This window comes from Cydia strobilella, chromosome 8 (genome assembly GCF_947568885.1).
Source record: "Cydia strobilella chromosome 8, ilCydStro3.1, whole genome shotgun sequence".
NCBI lineage: Eukaryota > Metazoa > Arthropoda > Insecta > Lepidoptera > Tortricidae > Cydia > Cydia strobilella.
The window spans coordinates 5,073,947-5,098,920 of record NC_086048.1 but is presented as its reverse complement, the minus strand read 5'-3'; the positions used below and the strand labels follow the sequence as shown (position 1 = coordinate 5,098,920).

Genomic DNA, 24,974 nt, shown 5'->3' with positions numbered 1-24,974 from the left:
TTGACATATTAGGGAAGCAACCCCATTGAAATCATAAGTAATATCATATACATATTTTTAGTGTACTAAAAGAAATATCACTCTGTAATTGTAACTTTGCCCACTTATACTTAATTTCCCAATTTTGCCCATTAATACACATATTCTTTTAAGCGCGCGGTTGTTTATGCGATAAAAGCAGCGTTGGACGCATGCGATCAACGGAATGTAGGAAAAATTAAAATGGGTCTACCGCGTAATACAAAATAGTGTCTAGATTATCTGATGTAAAATAGGTGTGCGGCAAACACATCGCGTTTAACGCTGCTTTTATCGCATAAAACAACTGCGCGCTTTAGGATAAGTTAAACACTATAGACAAAATATTTTTGGTAAATTGTTTTCCTATTTTCCATAAATATGTAGTTACATTTCTTGCCTATCAAAGTAAGCAAACCCCACTGTTTTTTTTGTCAAATTCCATAAACCCTTTATTCGTCAGGGACCGGCGCGACGGCATGTCCCGCGAGGGCTCCGGGCGCGTGGCCGTGCTGAAGGCGACGGGGCTGGTGCGCTCGTACACGCTGGAGTGCAACTACAACACGGGCCGCCTGGTCAACGTGCTGCCCCCCGCCGTCAAGGACGCGCCCAACGCGACCGCCGCGCAGCCCCTCCCGCCCAAATACACGCCGCATATATTCGAAGAGGTAATGTTTCAGTGGAAATAACAGTCTTAGCATGTGAGCAAACAAACGCTTCATGAAGCGTTTGTTTGCTCACAATGCTATGAATAGTCCCTACTGGTACCTGGTAAAAGGTACCCCACGTCCATACCAATTTACAGAACTTTGTATGCAGGGGGGGGAGCCTTTTCTCTGCAGCTGACTGTACTATTATGCCGTCGGAAAGTTTCCAAAATTGCGAAATTTCCACATAAATATTTCGGAAACTTCTCATATAACTTTGCCCACCAAAGAAGTAGAAAAAATGATTGTCCTTAAAACGTCCTATTTATTTTAAACTTATGTTTATGTATTTTTGTAAGGGGATTAAAAATTTCCGTGTCCAAAATGAAAGTTTCCTTAATTTCCTAAGAATTTTTCCTAAAATTTCCGAGAACTTTTCCAACTTTTTGAAACTTTCCGCAACTGGCACATCTGTAAGAGTGACAGCTCCATACAGTGCTCGTAACGGACAAGGAAATCATACAGCCCCAGACTAAAACGCTTGTACCTATAACCAACACGGTTTTTTGAAGGTGCAATCTGTGACGTTTATTATTTCATAAAAATTATTTGATTTGTTCCTTAGATGGATTTATTCTCTTCTCCCTTTCTGTACTAAAAAAATTTGCTAATCACGTGTCTGAGTAACTAATATATTCGAAATATGTAAAGTAGATTACTTAGCTTAGCGTATAGGTTTACAACATACGATTAGACAAATATTTCCCAAATAGAACCTGCAGCTTTGCCATCAGGTTTTGATATACGTACGTGCATTTTGTGACCTCATTGCTTATTTAAATAAATGGGATCGCAACGGGTCTCTATTGTTTGACATAATTATTGAAAGTCATAATGTAAAGATTGTCATATTATCATTAGTCATAATTTGTTTTTTTCTCAGAAACGCGTAACTTTTCAGGATTGCCATAAAACAAACCTAACCTAACCTATCTATAGGAAAACCCGAGGAAAATCCTGAAAAGTTAACGGTTTCAGAATTATGACTAATGATAATATGACAATCATTGCATTATGACTTTCAATAATTATGTCAAACAAAGGGACCCCGATCCCAACATATGTAGAGCGTGTAGTAACTTTTATAGCAGTTACTTAGCATTAACCGTGGGCAAAAAATCCGTTGGCAAAGTTGCCACTCAATTCACTGAAATAGTTCGCACAAGCAATGACAAAGTTTTAGAATCGGTACCCACATTTCAGATAAGGCTCCGCAATAAGAATCTGGAGAATTCGGAAGATATAGATCCCTGGCAGGTTGGTCTTCTCCGCGGACTTATTCCCAGTAGCTCAGTGATCACCTGGCAATTTTACCAAGGGATTTGACTTTGCCCTGTCATTTAACTTTATATTTCGTAAATTTCTAATTTGGTAAACTTGTCAAGTAAAAGTAATTATTATTAATCTTAAGTCACAAGTCTAATGGGAAAAAATAGGAGCTTTTAACCGCAATATTTAGTTCACTAATAGACATAGCGCACAGCTTTAGTAGTCTAATGTGAGGAACAACAATCGCGTTGCCCACAGTTCTTGGTCGCGTTTGATTTCTTTTAAAATGAATGAACTAACATTTACGGAACTTGTTTAGAACTTATAATAAAAGCGTTAAAATGTTAATACGGGAAATAATGTCTTCTTCTTTCTCTTTGCCCTATTCCCATTATTTGGGGTCGGCTCTCCTCGTTCTCATGCGCCAGGACCGTCTGTCCTGAGTTGTCCTTGGGGTAAGTTGGGCTCGTTCCAAGTCGCGGGTCACAGTAGACCACCACGTGGCTTTAGGTCTTCCTTGTCTGTTTGCTTCCCTGTTCGGCAATGCCAAGGCTTGCCGAACTACGTGGTCTTCGGGGCGTCTCATCACGTGGCCATACCAGCGAAGCCTACTTTCCGTGACTTTATCTGTGATGGGCGCAACTTTGTAACTACCTCTGATGTATTCATTTTTCACTTTATCGAGTCTTGTTACTCCAGCCGCCCACCTCAGCATCTTCATCTCTGCCACATGTAATTTTTGTTCATGCGCCTTTTTGATTGCCCAGCATTCAGCACCGTACATCATTGCCGGTCTCACGGCTGTTTTGTAAACTTTGCCCTTGACTTTGATTGGCATTCTTGTATCGCAAAGAACACCAGAGAGGGCTCTCCATCTTTGCCAGCCAGCGTTGACTCTGTGAGTGACGTCGGATTCAATGGCACCATCGGCCGTCAGCATCGTTCCGAGATATTTGAATTGAGATACCTTTGGAAGTTGATCTCCTTCGATATAGATCCTGTTGGAGGTGGTGGTATCACTACTGAACTTGCATTCTAAATGCTCGGTCTTACTTCTGCTGATGCGAAGTCCATTTCTTTCCAGGGCCTGCCTCCATTGTTCTAGGGTCGTTTGCAGTTGTTGTGCACTTTTGTCAATGAGTACGATGTCGTCCGCGTATAAAATACACCATGGCAAGGGAGTTTGGATATCCTTGGTGAGATAGTCCATTACTAAGTTGAACAGTAATGGGCTTAACGCTGAACCTTGATGTACGCCAACATTTACTTCAAACGTCTTGCTCACTCCGGCTAGACTTCTCACGTTCGCGCTACACCTATGGTACATGTCCTGGACTAAAGCAACATATGTTTCTTGTATACCTTGCGCTCTCATTGCTTGCCATACCAGATTTCGTGGTACGCGGTCAAACGCCTTCTCAAGGTCTATGAAGACGAGGTGCAAGTCTTCCCGGCTGGACCGATGCTTTTCCATGACGATTCGTACCGCTTGTATAGCATCGATAGTGGATTTGGATTGTTGGAAACCGTACTGGTTTTCAGAGATGACAACGTGATTTAAGAAGCGGTTGTGTAATATCTTTTTCCATATTTTGAGGGTGTGAGAAGTTAGTTTTATACCCCTATAATTCCCACAGACGCTGACGTCGCCCTTGTTCTTAAAAAATGGAACGATTGAACTTTGTCGCCATTGATCTGGGATCTTATTTGAGTTTAGGACCGCGTTAAATAGTTTGGTGAGCCATTCAAGCCCTATGGGTCCTGTTTGTTTCCATATATCAGAGGGTATTTCGTCTGGGCCAGCGGCTCTATGGTTCTTCATTTTAGAGACTGCAAGTTTAACTTCTGAAATACTTATTTCTAATATTGGTCCCGCAGAAGGTTTTATTAAGGGCAGTGGTTGGCTTGGGAATTCTTCGTTAAGGAGCCTTCCATAGTATTGACGCCATCTCTGGCTTATGTCTTTATTATTTGTTAGTAGGAGACCGTTTTCATCACGGATGTATTTGTTGACTTTGATATCCAATGTGGACTTATGACGCTGCTTTGCGATTTTGAAGATTTCTGAGTCGTTCTTAGCATCTTCCAGTCTGCTATAAAAACATTCCTGAGATTGGGCTCTATTTTGGGCTACCTTCCGCTTCGCTTCTTGTTTAGCCTTTTTGTACTCTATGCGGTCCTCCTCTAGTTGAGTGGTCTGCCATAATTTGAATAGAGTTCTTTTGGCAGCTATAGCTCCTTTTACATCATCATTCCACCACCTTGGGTCCTTGTTATTAGAAAGTATTCCCTTTGAGACTCCTAAGATGTTGGAAGAATGGGTTTTACAAGTGCGTGCAAAATTTGACCACATACTTTCGGCATTGTTGTTGTAATCGTTGTTCATGTCATCCTCCAGATACTGTTTGAGAGTAGCAATAAGGTCTCCACCTTTAGGGCTGTAAAGTAGTCCCCACTTGATTTTTGGGATTCTATCAATGGTTGTCTTAATAGGCCTGGGTAGTTTGAGACATGCTACTAATATTCTATGCTGCGAAGTAAGCGCTTCTCCCGGTATCACTTTACAATCCCTAAAGTTTCGAAGTAAGTTCTTATCTGCTAAAATATAGTCTATTTGTGTACCATGTCTTGAGCTTTTATACGTGATCAGGTGTTCTGGTTTCTTTTGAAAGAAGGTGTTAATGATGGCGAGGTTATGTCTCATTCCAAATTCCAAGATTTCTTCCCCCTGTTTATTTATAGTCCCATAGCCTCGATTTCCATGTACTCCCGGGTATGCATCAGTGGAAACGCCTACATGTCCGTTCAAATCTCCGCCGATATATTTCATTTCCGGAGAAGGTATCTGATTGATCAAGTCATCAAAATCTTCCCAGAACTGAGATTTTTCTGCTTCTGGACATCCTACCTGTGGAGCATACGCCGAAATTAGATTTAAAGGCGGTTGTTTATCCATGGCCAACTTTACAGCAATCAGGCGGTCGCTTTTTCTTTCGATCTGGATGATCCTTTCTTTAAGATGGGAGTCTAGTGCGATGGCTACCCCATTTCGTGTAGTAGAAGTGCCATGATAGATAAGTTGGTAGCCTAGTCCTATGTGATAGATAAGTTGGTAGCCTAGTCCTACGGGAAATAATGTATTTTCATTTTAACAGTGGCGTTTGTTTACTTGTGATTTATATGTAAATATAGTTATAGTAGATTAGAGGTAAGTCTAAACTGTGTATCAGTATGATCTGCAATACGTCTTAGTGGCATCTAGCTGTTGAACGGTAGAATTAAAGAATGGTAGGCAGAAATCTCTTCCAAATTCTCCAGAATTTTTCATTGGTTGTTAACTTTACCACAGCCGCTTACAGCACAATAGCTGGATACATGCACTTTAGATTATTGAAATTTAATTTAATACATAACTGTCAATCGCATCGTGGTCAGAAGCGGTTATATGGGCGGTTTTTGGTTAATTTTTATTTTGTATATTATATTAAATTCGAGTTGCTTTTGAATGTGAATGTACCGGAGGTAACGTTGCCCACCCAAAAATTGTTTTTATTTTATTACTTAATAATCAAAAAAACATAAGTTTAGAATAAATAGGACTTTTTTATATAATTAATTTTGTTTTTTTTTTTTTTCTACTTTTTTAGTGGGCAAAGTTGCATTTTTTTCAAAAGCAATATTATTTTGCGTGGACAAAATAACCAAACCTATATATTAATTCGTATCACATTATTCGTGACATTAGTCACTATTTTCTAATCTGTATTGACATCCAGGTGGGGCGTTCTCTCGGCGCGTCGATCCTGGACCTAACGGGGCACCACCCGAACTCGCGCGTGCCGTGCTCCGAGCACCGCACGCTCGCCTCCGTGCGCGACTGGCTGCGTGCGCACACGCACACGCACACGCGCGCCGTGCGGCCCCAGGTGCGTATATCACTGTGTTCACTAACACAGGTAAAATAGGAGTCGCTATTGATTACCATAAAGTTTTAAGTCATGATGGAGTGGATGATGTTATTGTTTGTCCGCATTTTCGTTAATTTTTTTTTTTTTTTCAGAAATGCGTAACATTTCAGGACTGCCATAAAATAAACGTAACCTATCTGTAGGATAACCTTACGAAAATTAGGACTAATGATAATATGACAAACAATACATTATGACTTAAAATTTTATGTCAAACAAAGGGACCCGCTGCGCTGGTTAAGCGCGACCCTTAACCTGATGAAACCACCCGAACCAGTTGAAGTTCCGTATAGACATTTGACCCTCACAAAAACCAGATTATTCAAACCAAGAAAAAAGTTATACAAGCTTATTATGGGAGTCTCTCCGCTGGCATCAGCACAGGTATAAGTATAGAAACGTACAGACTACTGGCGACTATATATTATAACAATTTTAATATAAATTAAAATGAGATCAGATTTATCAATGCGATGTGGCCAGTTCATCAAAAAAGTGTATACAAGGCGCTATTGCATTAATGTTCGTGAATAGGAAGGTACATAGGATTTTTTGCCAACACAACATGGTTACATCGATATCTGAAACCTTAACTGTACCTTAATTTATATAAATTAGTTTGTATCTAAATCTAGTCTAAAGCGATTATGTGGGAGACAAATTCCTTAATTTAGATTTTTTTTTCCTTATCCCAATTTTTAAAAACTAATTCCATTTCAATTTACGTTTTCATTACTTTTTTGTTCTTATAGGGTGGGCCAGTGATAAATTCACTTTCGTATTGACTTCTTTCGTTAAAATGCATTTATCATTGGCCCACCCTGTATCTTATTTTTTTAATAACTGGACCTCTTTGATTTTTCAGTGCTTAAATACAACCCACCCAGTCCAACCAAACCACCTTAAAATACCACCAGCTTTTTGTTAATAATTGGGGTAAGAGATTCGCCAAAATCCGAAGAAAATAACATCCATCTCTCACTAGTTACTAAGCCGATCGGGTGTGTTGTTTTTGCAATGTTACCTCATACGAACGTGGCAAGTTTTGGCGGACTAATGGTTAATGTAGCATTTTTTTTACCATAGTAAACTTCAGAAATCGTAACCTTTTCGCAATGCGCGCACATTGTAATCGTGCGCGAATGCCTGTCTGTGGCCGTCTTTGGTGGTCAAAGGGGTAATCAAACAGATGTTTACACTTTTGCACCTTACTCCTTTGTAATAAGGCGTAAATGTAAACATCTTTGACATCTACTATACATCAGTATGTTATACGTTTTCTAGTAACGGGGTGCGTCCGCACTATTTGATTAACCCTTTAACCGCCAAAGACGGCCACAGGCGCAATCGCACACGATTTTGTACAAGACACCGGAAGTGCCTCGTATAAGTCATATAACATATTAGCCTTTTTATGAGATGCTACGAATCCGTCACGCTTTGCCGTTTCTTTAACTTCTCGATTTGACCAAAACGAAATGATGAATGCTGTATCTGATCTTTTTCACGTGATAATAATAATAAAACATGAGTTTAGCCAGAGTAAAACGGTAACAAAGCAAGCTTTATAAGAGGAGCATCTTTTTTCAGTTGACCATGTCCCGGCTGCGACCGAAGACGTCGTCCCCGACTCGCGCGCCGCTGTACGCGCGCTCCAAGGCCAAGGTGTCGGAGTTGGAGCGCAAGGAGAACACGTACACGTACGCCGGCGCCAAGGCCGACGAGCACCGCGCGCTCCGCACGCCGCCCGCGCGCTCCGTGCACGACCTCGCCGCCGCCGCCGTCCGCTACCGGGAGCCCGAGCCCAAACCCAAGGCCTTGGTCAAGCGCCGCAACGTGCTCGCCGTACGTAAACCGAACGCCAGCAAAACTCAGCTCACCAAGCAGAAGCCCGCGCGCCGCTCCGCCGACGACGACAGCCCGCGCCCCTCCATGCTCTCCACCAAGATCGGCTCCAAGCGGAGCTTGAACCGCTCCATCCGCGCCATCACCCGCGCCGACGCCAACCACTGCCGCGCCATGGCCTCCTCCTCCTCCTCCTCCGAGATGGCCGGCTGGGAGGAGGTCCCGGGCGGGACGCTGACGGCCCTGTCCCGGGCGGAGTCTCTCTCGATGTCCGGCAAGCGCCGCCCGCAGGCGTTCGCCGCCCCCCAGCACCTGAAGAAGCTCCGCCTGAAGACGGGCTTGTAGCGCAAGCCGCGCGCGCGCCCCGACCCGGGCGCGCCGCACGCCCACACCTCCGCCCCGTAACCCGAGGACCAGGGTCCGACCCGACTAGGCCGCCCGACTACTCTTAACAGGGAACGATTGGCTTCTACAATTTGAGCCTTATTTGGAAGTCTTAAGGTTCAAATCGATGTCAAAAGGAACTATCTGAGCCAGTTTCAAGCCTGCTATGGCACTTAGGTATAGCTATAAATGCATGTACCGCTATAGATGGGTCTTGATTTTAATTCGAGGCATAAAACTAAAATAATTCTATGCTGAAAACTAGCAAACAATAGCGACTGGTAAAGAGTAGACGGCCTAGTGCGACCGAGACTGCTAGTCCGCAAATTATCATCTCATTGGCGTTATTCACCAGCGATTTTTCAGCTATCTTCGATCCACAACAGACGCTACTCGTAAGAATAATTGAAGAATTGCCAGCGAAACGCTTAGTGTAAACACTTTATCAAGTCTGACAGACGGCGGCGGCTCGCGATACGAGTATGCTATATATAAATATAAATTAAGAGTGCTCGACCCTTTTCCTATATTTAGGATAGGTTTATTTAGATGTGATCGGTTTTTCTTTGGTTTTTGTACTTGCCACGACACTCGATAGTTTCTGATTGATATCCATACTGTATGTTTCCTATCTAAATAAGATATCATACGCGTATAGAAAGTCTAATAGACCCGTTCCCTTTATCTCCACCGAAAAAAAAAAACTTTCAAAACGATATTGTGAGTTATTATTTTTTGTTGCAGTTTTACAGATTTATATACTAAGTTTTGTGTGATGGAAATTGTATTGTTTTAAATAAAAATAAACGTATGTCTATTGCAAATACTATTCTCGATACCGTGTGTGTATTTTTCGTTATTTTATGTTTCAGATTATGAAATGTTTATACATATACACTACAATACTTTGCACTTTAAAGTAAGGTTTAATTAAAAGACATATTAGAAAAACTATCCTTATAATATGCTAAATTTGTAAAGTATAGTGTTCCCCATAGGGGCATAGGGTAATAGCTCCTGGAGCCGTTTGTAAAATGAAATTGATCTCATTAAGAAAATTTTATAAACCTATGGTTACTGACGAGGTGTGTATCACAAAATATAATTACTTATTTCTGTTTATACCAAATAGGTATAGGATCCTACCTTGGTGGCAAGTGGTACAATTACAATTTTCAAGTTTATAGAATTTAAATGTGCAATTTTTACCGTTTTAGTAAACGGTAAAAATTCCCCCCACTTGCCTCGTCTGACCTTAAGTATAGGTCAGACGAGGCAAGTGGGGGGGGGAAATACCTCTACCCAATACAACATGTTAAAGTCAGGGGTAGAAAGTTTCCCCTACGGTGTAAAGTAGAAAACGCGCAATGGATTTAGTGCTTCAATCTTTACTTACTGTTATAAAATAATGGTACTTGCCCCCATCTCTCCGTACATACACACTTTATAAGGATATAGTACCTATACAGATATTGTGCCACCAAGCTACGATCCAGTATGTGTCCTTATAAGGCTGTCAGTAGACAGTATGTTTTGCCCTAAATCGTTTACGTTAATAAGTAATTAAGCTTCTATGGTAACAGTAATTTTATAGGGTAAATAATATAACACAGAAGTAAATCATTGTTTACATAAATTTTTGCAACTGTATATATGATTTTGGTTACAGGATTCACAAAGATTGCTATATAATTATAGGACTACATTTACTGGTTATCACAAAGTAGTATAGAAGGAGGCACAGATGTAATATACTCTTCTGTGTCATAGCTGTGCAATATATTGTAAAGAAAAAAAATATTGTAATGATTTTTTAAGGTAATTGGAAATTTAATTCTAAATGTACTATTGAAATTTTTTTGTTTTGTGTAAAGTGTTTATCATAGAAAGTATTGTATGTATATTTTAAAATAGTAACTATTTATTATGAAATGTAATAAACAATTATAATAACAGCAATGTTCTCTCAGAAAAGTTGTATTCTTTATATCCCCTCTTCATTTTAACCCTTATCTAAAACTTCACTGCTATGCTACAACCATGGTAGTGAATTGAATACACCCTCCCTCCCAGCATGTCGAACAAAATGAAACTTTGTGTCGAAAAAATAAAGACACATACTCTATGCTCTATGACTGTCTGATTTCGGGCGTAGACGGAGAGTCATACTGTCTTTGTCTTGCATTGGTGCTGGCGCCCAGAAGAAGGGGATGTGTAGTTTTTTTTTGTTCTTATTTACTGACAAGATTTGCTTAACCAACTATAGTTAGGTACTTAGTATGGCTCTATAGTAGAGGTACAGTTGGTACCCAATTTAAAATGTGCAATGTTTTTGTTTATCATCTAACATTGTGAGCGTGTCAATGACAGGTGAGGGTAGAATCTCATATAAGGTCAGTGTGGAGAAGGCCAGTCAGCATACAAATTTTCTGCTTGGGAAGACAGTCGCAGGGCAAGAATTCACGTATTTGTACTTTGGTCAGACAGAGCTTTGCTTCTTTTGCTCTACTGACCTTCTGTAAGTGGAGTATGTGTACAAACACAAGTTAGAAGTCATGAAAGAGCTTTTAAACGGGTTGGTTTACCTGATAAGACATTCTTCCCCACATTGACCTTATAACAGAAACAACTCCCAATATACTCATATCACATGTTAGCTGGATGTGTCAGTGGTGAAAAAGTCATAATGTATACCTAAGGTCTTGATGAAGGACTAACATATTTGTTACAAAATAAAACTCAAAATACTGCATACTTTATATTAAAAGTCCACAGTAAGCTTAACCTAACAGATTACAGCCTGCGGCCTCGTCTGCCTCCCTTCCTGCGGGTGGAGTCAGACGGTACGGGGGTGACATCCTCAATACGGCCAATCTTCATGCTGGAGCGAGCCAACGCACGGAGAGCAGACTGGGCACCGGGTCCAGGAGTCTTGGTCTTGTTGCCACCGGTGGCACGGAGCTTGATGTGGAGGGCAGTGATGCCCAGTGTTTTGCACTTCTCGGCAACGTCCTGTAAAATCCCAAGATATGTTTCACAAATTTAGACTTGTTACTCAAGCTGTCAAGTCTTAACAAATAGAGACAAATGCTGAATCTGTAAAAATACATCTATCTAGATGGCAATGGGGTCTCTTGCAATAAAATGTATGCAGTTTATGCCAGATTTCCAAACAAATTACGCTTAGAAGAAACCTAGTTAATTTAAATATTCCTTGAATAATACAGCCAAAACCTCGCAAATGTTTGTTTTGGTGACTTATTTGTGTCAATATTTGCTTGGTAGAGACGATCCGACTCTTCTGTATCAAATGCCTTACGGCAAGGTAGTATTCAATAAAAGTACATACTAATAATATAAAATGTAAATAACAGGTATTTCACTATTGCTTTCAAATAGCAGGCAAGTAGTGGTTACGTATGATAATAATCTGAGTCGTCGACTATACTTAGTTTGAAGTCGTTTTATTTAGTACATGTTTACATGCTACTTGCCTCTAGTTACGATCATAACCTCAAATTGTAATGCAAGTAGTTTTCAAAGAACAACATAACAAAATACTGTCCGAAACTCACCTGAGCAGCCAACATAGCGGCGTAGGGAGAAGCCTCATCACGATCGGCCTTCACCTTCATGCCACCAGTCACCCTGGCGATGGTTTCCCGACCAGACAAGTCGGTAACGTGCACGAATGTGTCGTTGAAAGAGGCAAAGATGTGAGCGACGCCGAAAACGGTCTCGCCCACCAAGTGCTGAGGACCCAGGGTTACCTGGACCTCCTCCTTCGCAACTTTGTTTTTCCTCGGGGCCATGGCTCAGCCTGAAAACGACACAACACTTAGCACTTTTTTAACCTATAATTATCACAAGAATCCACTCACTGAAGAACTTGTGATGACGAAGATAGATAATATGTTAAACGTTTTAAAGAAATTTAGTTATATTTCCGTTGAAATTACATATTTTACAAAGAATTTATGCGAAATTTGAAAATACCTTTTGCTTTGAAAGCTGTCAAACACTAGAAAGAAAGAATAGCCATAACCGATTCCAGTGTTTCCAGCATCAAAGATGTAAAAATCTTGATCAACCAAAACGTATTCCAACTATTTTTGTAACTTCAAAGATCACTGTCCTGTTATGTTTCTGTCCTGAATACTAGTGCCGCTAACAAATATATTACATTTAATCCTAATAAGATATATACACGATTAATGACAAAATTAAAAAAGAAAATAATGAATATAAAATAATAAATATTTTTAAGCATTTTTTAAACGGCAGCACACACAAATCCGTCAGCTTTTTATTATGCGTTCACAGTAGCTAAATATTTTTTTAATTTTCCTAAAGTAAAACTCGTATTTTTTTTTTAAATAAACAAATACTTCGAAAGTATTATAGAAGCTGTGATTTAAATAACCCTTAAAAATATGCGAAATTATTTAATTTAACTTATTTGTTAATTTAAAACGCGTTAATAACCCTAGACAACCGGAAGTAGCGTACGTCATTCATTGCCAACAGATTCATCGCATAATCAGAGCCAAGTTCCAACATACATTTACCATCAATCGAGAGATAATTCGTCGATTTTTGCGACGTAATTAATTGGAATTAAGTGCGAAAAATTGTGATAAACTTCCTCTAGTTTTAGTTAATCTAGTTCAATTTTAATAAGTGAGTATTTTGTTAGATTGGTGATGGTAAATCTGTTCGAAGTTCTTACTACGCGAGTGACGTTCTGTCAGTCGTATTACTCAATTCGATATCGCATTCTTATAATAATTTTTGTGCACCCCAAACGGGTCTGGCGACTAATGCTGTTTGCTAAGTAATCAGAGTGCTATCCATACGTCAGATGAAACTACGTAATTTATATCAATTGCATTTGCAAGTCATACTCATTTGTGTATTCTTTGTGAAGAAAGGGAAGCTATAATCATCTTGATACCTTCCAGATTCACAATGTTCATCTTGGACTGGTTCACTGGTGTCCTCGGCTTTTTGGGTAAGCATTAAATTATTTAAATTTCTGTTGCTGTCCCATTGTTTTGTCAGCAGTTCTAGCTTACTACATTATTCGGATATTTTTAATCTATTACATTTTGTTTATACGAGGCCCATTGTGCGGAATAAGACATTGTTTCTAATTTTATAGGATATCTGTGTATTTCCCTGGTAGCATATGTGCACATTACAATACTTTATTTCACTATCAAAACTATTTTGAAATAATACCAAGTGTTGCTTCAATTTGTACGAGATAGTTGCTTGAGCAACAATTATTATGATTTTTTATCGACATCACTAACCTGTATTTGTCCCACCACAGGACACATGCATGTTTCATACACCTTTCAATTTCTTCTCAATATGCAGGTTTTCTTATGCAAAAGGACAACAATAAAATATTATATATCTTGTATATAAAATATTATATTGTGTGTATGGCAAATGGCAGCTCTCCACCGTATATTACCTATGTTTGGTGCCAAGAAAGTCATGGGTTTGTGTTTTCAGGGCTATGGAAGAAGTCTGGCAAGCTGTTGTTTCTGGGGCTGGACAACGCGGGCAAGACCACGCTCCTGCACATGCTTAAGGATGATAGACTCGCGCAGCATGTTCCTACATTACATCCCAGTAAGTTTTTCCACCTTCCAGTCTTAAGGTGCAGTGGGTTCAGCCAGCCAACAGTTTTTGAAAAATCGCCATAAGCCACAAAATATGAATGCAATCTTTAGGCCTTTCTCTAGTAACCATCGGTTCGAAACCTGATTAAACAACTCACTTGATAGAAAAAAAATCATGAACATAGGTCTAAAACGCTGCATTAAAAATTTGTAACTATTTTTGGACAAAAGCTATTGCTACTTAAAATGTGTAATATTATTTTTTGATCTTACGCATCACTTACTTTTTTTGTTAAAAATAACAATACAATAACAATGATATCAGCGAACTGCATTCGGAGAAGGACCTCTGGGTGAAATACCTGGGTGAGATTCAGTGAAATCTAATCCACAAAAAGTCCACTGTGAAATTACGTCACTTCTTTAGCCAAACTTAAAATTGTATGGCCTGAATCCTTTTTTTTCTGGACATAACCAAATGTGAATTTACTATACAAGCTTTATTCCAAAAACGACTTCTCTAGCAAAAAAAATATGTATCTCGAAAACTTTCCATTTCAGTATTTTTTCAAAAAAGAGTACTACAGTAATTAAGTAACCCCAATAGTTGTACTCACTTTCAAAATCTCTACATGTTAATTATACGACACGAGAATCACTTTTTCTTGGTGTCTTATATTTATTGCTTTGGCAACATCACCAAGACTCCATTCCTAATAATATACAGGAGTATTTAGGAATATAGATCCCTGGCAGGCCTCAACTATGTCAAATTTGGTCAATTTCCACTGCTCCTTTCTCCATCCACTATAATAATAATAAATTAATAATAAAATCATTTAATGCAGATAACATTAATCCTTTTAAAACATACATAACATTTGCAATAAAAATAAATAAAATTAGGTATAAAAGATAGATCCATTAAAATGGAATTGACTGAGCATTTGATAATTGATAAAATGTAAAAGACCTTGACAATTAATTGATGGGTAATAATAAAATTATTTGATTATTAAAAAGATAAAAATTAAAAACTATAAAATGCCGGCCACAATAACTACCACTTCCTTACCGTTTCCAGCGTCAGAGGAGCTGTCGATAGGCAGCATGCGTTTCACAACGTTCGACCTCGGCGGGCACGCGCAGGCGCGGCGCGTGTGGCGCGACTACTTCCCGGCCGTGGACGCCATCGTATTCCTCGTCGACGCCTGCGACCGCGCCAGGCTACCAGAATCCAAGGTATCTCACATTATTTTTATTTATTATTAATGGCACGTTTATCTAATGAAGTTCACCATTTCTCCACCAGCCGGGCTAGCACATGATTGGCGCGAGAGTATCTCGCCGCGACATAGACTACCCGTCCCTCTTTAATTCATACAGTTAGTAAAAGACGCGTAGTCTATCTCGCGACGAGATGCTGTCGCGCCAATCATGTGCTCGGCCTACAGAGTAGACAGGCATCATTTATGTTTCTGAAGGTGCTTTTTGAAGTTGTTTCAAATATTGTAATTATTTGAGATGTGTAAAACGGGGCCAGGTGTTGCGGCAAACACCGAATCGAAGATTGTCTGTCTTCATCTCTTTCGATCTTTGATTCAGTAATAGAAGTTTGTTTATAATAATTATAGGTATGTAGTTGTATTAACTTACGTGACTTTTCTTAGAAATTTCCTAAAAATTCAGTCGATGGTTTGGTCAGGTTTTTCAGTTCAACCGTTTTCTGAGGTTGTTGAAGGGTTAATACTAGTGGTTGGTTGAATGCGTTAAAAAGTTTATTAAAAATACGATATTTAAAAATAACATTACATAATACTTGTTTCAGGCTGAGCTAGACTCTTTGCTCACGGACGAGACCTTGAGCAACTGCCCGGTGTTAATCCTCGGCAACAAGATCGACAAGCCTGGCGCCGCCAGCGAGGACGAGCTGCGGCAGTTCTTCAACCTGTACCAGCAGACCACGGGCAAGGTGCGTGTATTGTAGTTACAGAGCTGGTGTCACGAGAAACTGAGCTCTGCCCGGTGTTGATCCTCGGCAACAATATCAACAAACCGGGCGCTGCCAGTGAGGATGAGCTGCGGCAGTTCTTCAACCTGTACCAGCAGACCACGGGCAAGGTATGTCTAGTTGCTTTTGTATTAATCGATCTTTAGTAATTGGAGATAGTAAACTAACTCGCTTAGTGGCTTGGATAGCAGATGCAATTACTGCTATGCCCTTAAAGTTGTACTATTATGGCATATACTCGGCAGCTTGGCTTTGGTACCACCGTAACCTAATGGCCTAGAGTTTATGGCGTTAGCTGCAGAAGCAGAAGACGCCGGTTCGAATTCGGTCTCGGGCACTGGAGGGCTTCGCCATGTTTTCTTCAGTATATGACATCTATTACACATCTGGTACATTAACTTGTCCTATATGGAAGAGATTAAATTCAGGTTGCATTTGTGTCGGCAATCGAACAATAAAATAGACTTGAATTGTACCCCCAGGGCAAGGTGTCGCGGTCGGAGCTGCCGGGGCGGCCGCTGGAGCTGTTCATGTGCTCGGTGCTGAAGCGCCAGGGCTACGGCGAGGGCTTCCGCTGGCTCGCGCAGTACATCGACTGAACACCCGTCGCCTCACACACAACATCACTCCCGTACTCTTCGAACTGGCTGCTGAAACTTGAACTCGCTGTGTGTTTATGTCGGGCATAAAGAAAAAAACAAATTATCAATTTGCAATTTAAATCGAGACATTTTAAAATACATATATAGTATTCCTTATATTGCGATAAGGAATACGGTCTAGAAAATTGTTACAAGACTTGCCGATCGCAAAAAGAATCTGTAGAGACCAAAAGCTAAACATCGATTGCTAAAATTAGCATTATTCTTTATGTCGGATCTTTAAGGATGCTGCAATAATTATTATAAATCTGTAATCTCGTAGGATAGTAGTGGCAGCATATTTAAGTTAAATTAATTGTTATATTGTGTACGTTTCATCAGTGGTTACTCATAGAGTAAGTCTGAATGTCTGCCAAGTTAAATCAGTTTGACAGCACTGGCTTCCCTCGAATGCGGCTGACCCTTTGAACGCTTTACGTTATAAACTAAAACGTCACTGACACGCCAAGGTCCCGGGCGCAATCTAACTAATGTAAACCTTACTTGAAAGTGTGAAGGTTAGTTTGACAGCGTCCGCCATAACACCTATAGGTGTCCATGGCGCTGTGGGCATGACTAGTGACGACATTTTTAGGTGTTCTTGGCGTTCAGAAGGATAATACGATTACATAAATATACCACCTCACTTGAAATTAGTTAACGATTAATTTAACTCAAAGCTGCCATGAAAATGCTCCAAGCTTACCCATGTATAATATCGTGACATCTCCACATAATGAACACACACAAATTCAACAGCGTGGTAACACTATTTGTTAAAAATATAAAATGTTACATACAATGCTCTTGAATTTGTTCGGTTCCGCTTTCGGCAGCCAGCGACCGCTCGCTTGCGCATTTACGTGTCTTATCTATTCTGTGAGTTAATTGATTTAAACATCAAATTAGAATATTTGAAAGTATTTGTACATATTCTTGGCGAATATATAGCATATTTGTCGCGAATCGTAAGCCCCGTATGGGTGTTAGTGTCTGCGGTAGACTGTTGCCTCTGCCAAGAGACATGCGGCTTGGAATATTATCGGGGTGACCCGCACTCTCACTGGCAATGTGTATACCCAATTCTTTATTGTACGAGTATACATGGTTTGACATTTTATTCGTAAGAAATATTTTAAATGCCTAAATTTTAGACATTCTAATTGACATATTAAATCACATGATTTAATTTTATAAACTAGAGCAGAAAGTACAAAACTTGTTATTTATCATTATCACGTAGCGCACTGCTAGTGGGAGAGGTACTTAGCATACCTATGTATTGTGATTCTGAACTCTCCAGGCTCAGCTTATTTTATAAGTTATTTCGTTCCGCTGAAAAACTTAGCAAGTCTAAAAAATATGCTATAATATTTTTTAGGGTCGCAAGATCAATAATGTGTCTATTTAAATATTAAGGTAATGGTGCAACGCGTTATAAGTTGATATTATCGTTTTCGGTTTTCGATGAACCCATTGTGAGCGTCGGCAAATCTGCATAAATTATTATTATTTTTCACACATTTACTTCTATTCTAATTATAATCTAATGTATTTATTTTTTTATTCTCATTCCAACATGGCGTCGAATTACAATGTAGACTTGTATTTATCCTATTTTCATTATGTTGTACATTTCTAAACTGAGGATTGTTATATTTTTGTATGTTACTTCAACGAGTAGCGTGGGACCGGGCACGGCGCCCGAGGGCGGCGGAACGGCGCGTCCGCGGCGTGCGTCTTTTGATGAATTTAAGTATTTCCCTCCAGTGTCAAGTTAATGTATATTGTGAATCTTCCATTTACAACTATTGATGGATTATCGAAACCTATTGGACCGGCGCGAGTCGCCTGTGTGGGACTAATCGCACCCGTTTACTTTTATTTTACTCAAAAGCACAAAGCTGATTCAGTAGAAACATAATGTTGTCCCAGAAACAGTTTATTGTGGAAGTACTTGTTTGATTGGAACTGTAGTTGATATTGAGCCAAGAAGCTTATCGTATACTTATCTTTGATTTCCTCGAGAGCTCTTGAACCTTGTTATACAACATTTTATTGCTAGTCTGTTGATATCCACTATTTTATCCGTAGTTGTGAAGTGGCGATACTATAAGCTTGTTGGTAGTGGAAGGGGCGGTGGCGCGACGGGACGAGCCGTTTCCAGAATAACTTGTGATCAATGCGGCTGGTCTCCAGCTGCACTTAGACAATGTTTTTCGGTATATTATTTGCAGTAAGTCCAAAAAAAAAACAAAGTTTGTAATAAAATTTATACAAAATATAATTCGTGTTTTACTTGCATAACATTCATTACGAGTCTTGAGGCGAACTAACCAACGAGAAAATGTCAGGAAAACGGACCTTTCCTTATTCGCCTCGCCTCTCGCACGCCTATTTCCTCACACTCCAGGTTTTGATGGCGCATGTCAGCCGGCTCTTGCGCAGGCTATATGCATTGTGTGAACAACAGTATAAAGTAGAGTTAGTCCAAGATAGGTCTGCAACGATTTTGATAGCACACGCAGTGCAGGTGTTATGATTGACGCATTTGGACGTATGAATAACGCTTGCACTGGTGTGCTATCAAAATCGTTGCAGAACTTATCTTGGTCTAACTCTATGCGAGCCTGGTGGATCAAGCATGTGCCAGTGCGAGCCACTAATGCGATCCGCTAATGTGACGTATGTCGTGGAGTGAGCTACATATACAGGGTGACCTTAGCCATTGGACAAACCCTGAAATCCCACGTAGGGTTACTTCTCAGGAATGCTCTGCTTAATATTTTTTTAATTAAAACAAAAGTTAAAAATAAAATTTTCAAACAAAAGATTTCCAATAATCGACAACAAAAAGAAACATACTGTTATTAATCATTGGCAGTGTTTTTGACAACTTGTTCGAAAATGTGCGGCAATGATGACATTTGTCAAAAGTCAGAATCTTATTGGTGACATAAATAAAAAAGATAATTAAAAAGGTCGAAGAAGGTTTCATACTATTTATTACCTCAGGAGCTACTAACACATACAGGCTGCTCCAAAGTAATAAAATTGTAATTTGTTAATTTCTTCGTAACAGCTACACCGGTTGTTATGTATACTGGTTCTAAATACCCTAATGCATATGTACATTTTGACTGTGTCCAATGACTAGGGACAACAACACGTTGCGTCGCACGTTGAATATGTGCGAACAACACGTCCAAGCTACATGCACCAGTTACGTATATGCTACGTCGTGCATATAAGTAGCACCGGTTACTTGCGTTGCGCAAGCAACAAGCCCATGATATTTGTACTAGTCCCCGCCTTTACTTGCTCCAGTCACGCAGATGATGCGAATCACTTGCGCGGATGATCACGCTGGCATATGCTTAAGCCCCTAGACCCGGAAACTTCTTACCTTTCTTATTTATTTGATGCTGACTGCAAACTTTTTTGCTGACCTTTGTAACTGAAACTATGACATTCTCTTTTACCGTAATTCATTTAACCTTTTCAACGCCGTGTCAAACACAAAAGCTGTCACTCGGACGCCACGTCACCGTAGTGTCAAAACTGAAATTGAACTTTATGCACATGTACGTAGGTCCATGTACTCCATGTCGCTCTGTGGTCTGGTACAGATTAACCCTTCGTATGTATAAGCACTGATCAGTGGTATCAGTGCGAACGAATTTAAACATATTGGTTGGAAAACAATGGATTTAATTTCGTCCGTACTGATCAATGCTTAGACATACGAAGGGTTAATCCGTCTTTGGCGTTGGACCTGCGGTGCCGATATATCCGTCATTAGCGTCCAAAAGGTTAATCCAAAGGGAAACTGCTGAATGCATGTATTATGATTATTGAAAATGAAAGGCGTGTATTTACTAATTAAGGTTTAATGATAGGAAAATAATGCAATAAAAATATTATTGTATAGAAATATTTCTAAAGTATTCAATTTACAAACATAGTCATACATAACTCTGAAACAATAGATTGGATCGACTTTTAAATCAGTGCATTATGGGAATGCTTTAAATAAATAAGTCAATAGAAAAGCAATGAGAACATAATAATTGAAACGATTATTGTAGTACAACTTTAAAAAAACTATTTCGCGATTACAATATAAGTAATAAAGATACTACGAGCGGAATATTTACAATCTGTATTCAAGATAGGGTATTGCACATTTAACACTTAAAATTAGATTGCATGATTTCATAACATTGGTAGATGGCAACTTCGTGTTTAAATAAAATTTCTATAAACTCGAACTAAGATATTATAGACACAGAATTGAGCCCGGGCCGGGCGTCGCTCTACTGCCGCTAATATATCATATCACTTTGTTTACCGAGGAGAACTACCGTTGTCCCAGGTGAACGATGCGACCTTTATACATACGCAAACTGATCTAACATAGGACAAGTGACAGTCACAGCCGGCTTTGATATTTCCGTAACGCGTCGTGTCGCAGTTCAGCTCGGACAACTGTACAGTTCCTACGCGATACCTAACTAACACTAGATCTAAGTCGCCACTACAAAATGAACATGTGACGCCGTGTGAGGTAATATCACATTTCGAAAAATAACCTATTCATATAAATTACACTACCTACAGCTCGCTGAAAATTCATTATCTAAGTATGTCTTATCAAAGTGCAGTCTGAAGTCTGATAAAAATATGATCTGAGACTTATAATAAATAGTTTTATTTCATAGTTCTAAGTTTATTATAAGATGATAAAATAAAATTGAGTAAGTGACTACGTTGACTGGTATCGTAATAGTTCACTAGCTTCACTATAGTACGAGTGTCAGAATAGTCGCGCGAGCGCTACGCTACGCTATATAAATACGTATACACTAGTTAGTATATGTAGGGAGGGTCGGGCGGACCAAGGCGTGCTGTGGTGTCGTGTAACCTACAGTAACGTTAACGTATTATACTACGACGTACTAAACAGGCACCACAAGGCATATGTAATGATACTTCATAATATATACTCGTGCCTAGTGTACTAAATGCATATTCTTCTATTTGGTTACCTAAACTACTTCATCGCTGTGAGATTATCAAAACTATTCCATATCGATTCATTATTTTATTTGTATAAGATTCAACAACAATTTAGAAAGTCATCCATGAAAAAATATATTTAAATTAAAACCAATAAAATGTCAATAGAAAACAGCGGCCACACCGAACGTTCATAGAACACATTAAAAATATTAAATTAAAAATACTCCAATCCATACGCTACGAAATGTCACATTTAAAACATCCAAATTCAATAACAACGTTTCATATACCGATTTAATATTATGTACAAAAAGTGTTCAAACGTCGCGACGTCCACATATAAAATTATAATAAACTATAAGATTATCTGTAAATCATTATTCTTACGGCTAAATCACACTTGCCAGCTCGAGAAAGTGAAATCGGTTACCTAACTTTTTACACTTAACTAGGGGCACTAAAATCACTTTGGTAAAAACTAGGTTTCATAGCCTTTTTACATTAAAACGAAACCAATACGAGTAAGTATAGAGGTTCGCTCACATCTACTGCGAGTCGGGTCCGGTGTCCGGTGTCCGGTGTCCGGTACTCTTCCGGTGGCGTTCAGTTCATCCACTTGCGGCAGTTGAGCGCGCCGCACATGCACATGATCTTGTGTGCGTCGTCCTCGATGTCGAACTTGTAGTCGTACGCCAACTAATCAAAAGAAGAAACCACATTATTAGACGATTATTCGTTTCTGTCACTTGAATCGCCCGAGCACATCGCACCGTAAGACCTTTACGCAGCAAATGTATGGAAAAAACGCAAAACGCTAACGATGTGGTCGGTCTTTATCATACTAACAAAAAGGAAGAAAGAAAAAATTAACACCTTAAAACCTAAGGGACTAAAACAACTAAATATAAAAACCCGCCCCAAATCCCCTGCTTCCGGCATAGACCTCACAATGCTGGCGGCGGTACCTCTTTGCACCGCCAGACTCAAACCTTTTAGCAAAGAAGGAGCCCGCTCTGTGGTCCCCCGACACACCTATCAGACGTTCCGACACTTTTTGAATTAATAAATTTTTTTTTGATGTCGGACGACCAAGGACCCATAGTTTCTATAGCAAGCGCCGCAAACTCATACTCATTCATTAAAAAAAGAGTATTTGCGGCGCTTTATTGTTAGGGTTTGGTCAGCGGCAATCCTAGGTTTCCGAGCCGAACCCTCCGTGGGACGGAGCCAGGGTCGACGCAGGTGGCGTCCCATGCCAAGGCGCAGCCCAGGTGCCAGGGCACGAGAGTGCAGCCATCGGGTCTCTTGCCATCCACGGCAGAGGCCCGATGGCCCAGAGTTGGTCGTTTAGATTTATAAAGATATGTATTTGTCACGCGAGTATAGCTGGTGGTCAACTTATGATAATGAAAACGTTTGTATGTCAGAATGGCGGAGTGAGAACTACTTATTCTGGATATTATCAGTCACAATGTAGGTTAATTGAGTAGCCTATGGATCTCTTTATGGTTTAAGAAATGTGGACGCTAGAGCGTCGGCGCGACCAACGGAGCGTGCGGCGGGGTATCTTTGTTAAACATATGCAAGTGGCCTCAATGCATGCTTCTCAAATATCTTGGACGCTGGTAGCCGAACGAGTCGCTGGTTGCACGTCACTAAAATCTGATACCAAGATGAAAATGAGTAAATAGATAAGTTAGTGAATGTTACCTCCTCCCCGCGCGCGATGCGTCGCTTGGCGAAGATGATGATGCGCAGATGGCGGTCCACCTCGACGGCCTCGGCCACGCAGTTGGGCTGGCACGAGTGGTTGATATAGCGCGCCAGTCCGCCCGACAGCGTGGCGTCCACCACGCGCCGCTCGTCCAGCCGGAACATGTAGATGCCGCGGTTCTGCCGCACCCAACACAATTAGGAAAAAAAAACACCTAACTCATGCAACAATGGTCGAATTAAGACTTCCTATACCAAACTGTAAACTATGGGCTCCCGACTCAACTGGCTTCTTATGGCTCCTCTACATGATGGGCCATCAGACTAGCCCACTAAGATGGGCCAGCGTGTAGATGGTAGTGGTGTCGGATGGCTTATGGCGCGGCGGGATGGCGATGCCGGTGTCGGTTCTTGTCCGCACATCAAGGTAGTGGGCCAGCGATGGTGCGTACGCATCTTCACGTGGCCCATTCCATAGTGCGTGCTCTGCTCTCAACCATCGCATTGCCATCTCGCTGGTCCGACGCTGGGCCATCGTGTACAGGAGCCATTATGAAACGCTTTAGTCAACTGTAATGAATTCGACCAATCACGTGTCACCAAATGATAGAACAAAAGACATCAACGCGCTACTATTTACCTAATTTTGTTTAATTATTTAGATTTTATAGTAGAAAAAATATTATTTTAGTTGACTTAGAAAAAGTATTGTATGTATACAATAGTGATATAATCAAGCTTTTCAATCTCGTACCTTACTTAGGCCACTCAGCAAATTGTATAAAATACTATTTTAATGCAAGCTTTCAATGGCTACCTCGGGAAAATAGTAGATGCTAAAACCTTGATAAGTGATAGTTCATATAAGAAAACAATGGGTAAATTTCCTGAATCCTTTTATTTTTCTATTCTTAACGAGGGTAGACATTCTTTACCTTCGCTTCATATTGTTTCTCGCGGATTTCAGAGAGCTCGGAGCGGATGATCTCGCCGATGTATTCTATCACCATCGTGTGCTTCTCGATGTCTCTCGCCGCGTACAGACCCAGCCCCTGGATCTTCGACCTGTTCGACACAGTATATTGTTGGTACATGCAAAGATAGATATAACTCCGTAATAGATGGATACAGTCTTAAGGAAAAAACGTGCCTCGAAAATCAAGAAAATTTGATTCTCGTTCAGAGGGCGCTACTAGCTTTGGCCTACTGTCGTATAGATGGCGTTAACGGTTTCGTTTGTTATTTAACAATTTTAACGCATATCAATGAAAGAACATGAGTCAAAATCATAAAAATAATTAATGCAAATAAAAAAAAATCATTTATCCATATTTAAATACATTTTAAATTAATGTTTAACAAGCAGAAACGTCTGCGATCGATGCTATTAAGCTTAGAATAAATTTAAAAGTGGAAAAGCTTAAATACATTTTATCGTATTCTTATAAATCTTCATTTTTAGTTTTAAAGTGTGTCGATAGATGGCAGTGAATTTACTGGGGTTACAAAATTTACTATGACAGTACCGCTCTAGTATAAGTTACTCTATGGTACATGTATAATAGCATTGATAGCTCGTCAATAGTTGTAGGATATAAGAATTAGAAGCGATAGTCGAGCGTAGTTTGTGAACCGTTCTAGGAGATAGGAGTTAAATGCCGTTTTAAGAGGGCGAGAAAGCGAATTGACACGGTAATTTTAGATTGTTAAGTTAAGGGAGGTCCAATACGGAATATTACGCGAAACTCTGCGTAGGGGGCGCC

At 39.9% G+C, this 24,974-nt stretch overlaps 4 protein-coding genes across 4 annotated transcripts in view; 2 read left to right on the top strand and 2 right to left on the bottom strand.

Moving 5' to 3' along the window:
- LOC134743385 (uncharacterized) overlaps positions 1–10,150 on the top strand; it is a 33,315-nt gene extending 23,165 nt beyond the window's left edge. Inside the window, exons 20-23 of the mRNA XM_063676776.1 lie at positions 482–686; positions 1,929–1,982; positions 5,771–5,920; positions 7,553–10,150. Of these exons, the coding sequence (XP_063532846.1) occupies positions 482–686; positions 1,929–1,982; positions 5,771–5,920; positions 7,553–8,152 (1,009 nt within the window). The 3' untranslated portion in view covers positions 8,153–10,150. The remainder of the gene's footprint in view (positions 1–481; positions 687–1,928; positions 1,983–5,770; positions 5,921–7,552) is intronic.
- A 786-nt stretch (positions 10,151–10,936) lies between these two features.
- Positions 10,937–12,345, bottom strand: LOC134743524 (small ribosomal subunit protein uS11). The gene is made up of 3 exons (XM_063677014.1): positions 12,188–12,345; positions 11,767–12,011; positions 10,937–11,203 (listed from the first exon to the last, which is right to left on the bottom strand). The coding sequence occupies exons 2-3, from the start codon at positions 12,001–12,003 to the stop codon at positions 10,985–10,987; spliced, it is 456 nt and encodes a 151-aa protein (XP_063533084.1). The 5' UTR covers positions 12,004–12,011; positions 12,188–12,345; the 3' UTR covers positions 10,937–10,984.
- A 360-nt stretch (positions 12,346–12,705) lies between these two features.
- On the top strand, positions 12,706–16,557 carry LOC134743497 (GTP-binding protein SAR1b). The gene is made up of 6 exons (XM_063676951.1): positions 12,706–12,871; positions 13,153–13,202; positions 13,715–13,834; positions 14,909–15,066; positions 15,653–15,796; positions 16,318–16,557. The coding sequence occupies exons 2-6, from the start codon at positions 13,160–13,162 to the stop codon at positions 16,432–16,434; spliced, it is 582 nt and encodes a 193-aa protein (XP_063533021.1). The 5' UTR covers positions 12,706–12,871; positions 13,153–13,159; the 3' UTR covers positions 16,435–16,557.
- Positions 16,558–20,350: 3,793 nt separating this feature from the next.
- The window catches only part of LOC134743503 (histone-lysine N-methyltransferase 2C-like), a 75,872-nt gene continuing 71,248 nt past the window's right edge, over positions 20,351–24,974 (bottom strand). Inside the window, exons 55-57 of the mRNA XM_063676961.1 lie at positions 24,147–24,276; positions 23,209–23,391; positions 20,351–22,194 (exon numbers count right to left, since the gene is read on the bottom strand). Coding sequence (XP_063533031.1) covers positions 22,102–22,194; positions 23,209–23,391; positions 24,147–24,276 — 406 coding nt within the window. The 3' untranslated portion in view covers positions 20,351–22,101. The remainder of the gene's footprint in view (positions 22,195–23,208; positions 23,392–24,146; positions 24,277–24,974) is intronic.

Coding starts and splice junctions, on each gene's coding strand:
- LOC134743524 (XM_063677014.1), bottom strand. CDS start 12,003: ATGGCCCCGAGGAAAAACAAAGTTGCGAAGGAGGAGGTCCAGGTAACC. Junction 11,204..11,766: donor CCGCTATGTTGGCTGCTCAG/GTGAGTTTCGGA, acceptor GGGATTTTACAG/GACGTTGCCGAGAAGTGCAA.
- LOC134743497 (XM_063676951.1), top strand. CDS start 13,160: ATGTTCATCTTGGACTGGTTCACTGGTGTCCTCGGCTTTTTGG. Junction 13,835..14,908: donor TGTTCCTACATTACATCCCA/GTAAGTTTTTCC, acceptor TACCGTTTCCAG/CGTCAGAGGAGCTGTCGATA. Junction 15,067..15,652: donor CCAGGCTACCAGAATCCAAG/GTATCTCACATT, acceptor TACTTGTTTCAG/GCTGAGCTAGACTCTTTGCT.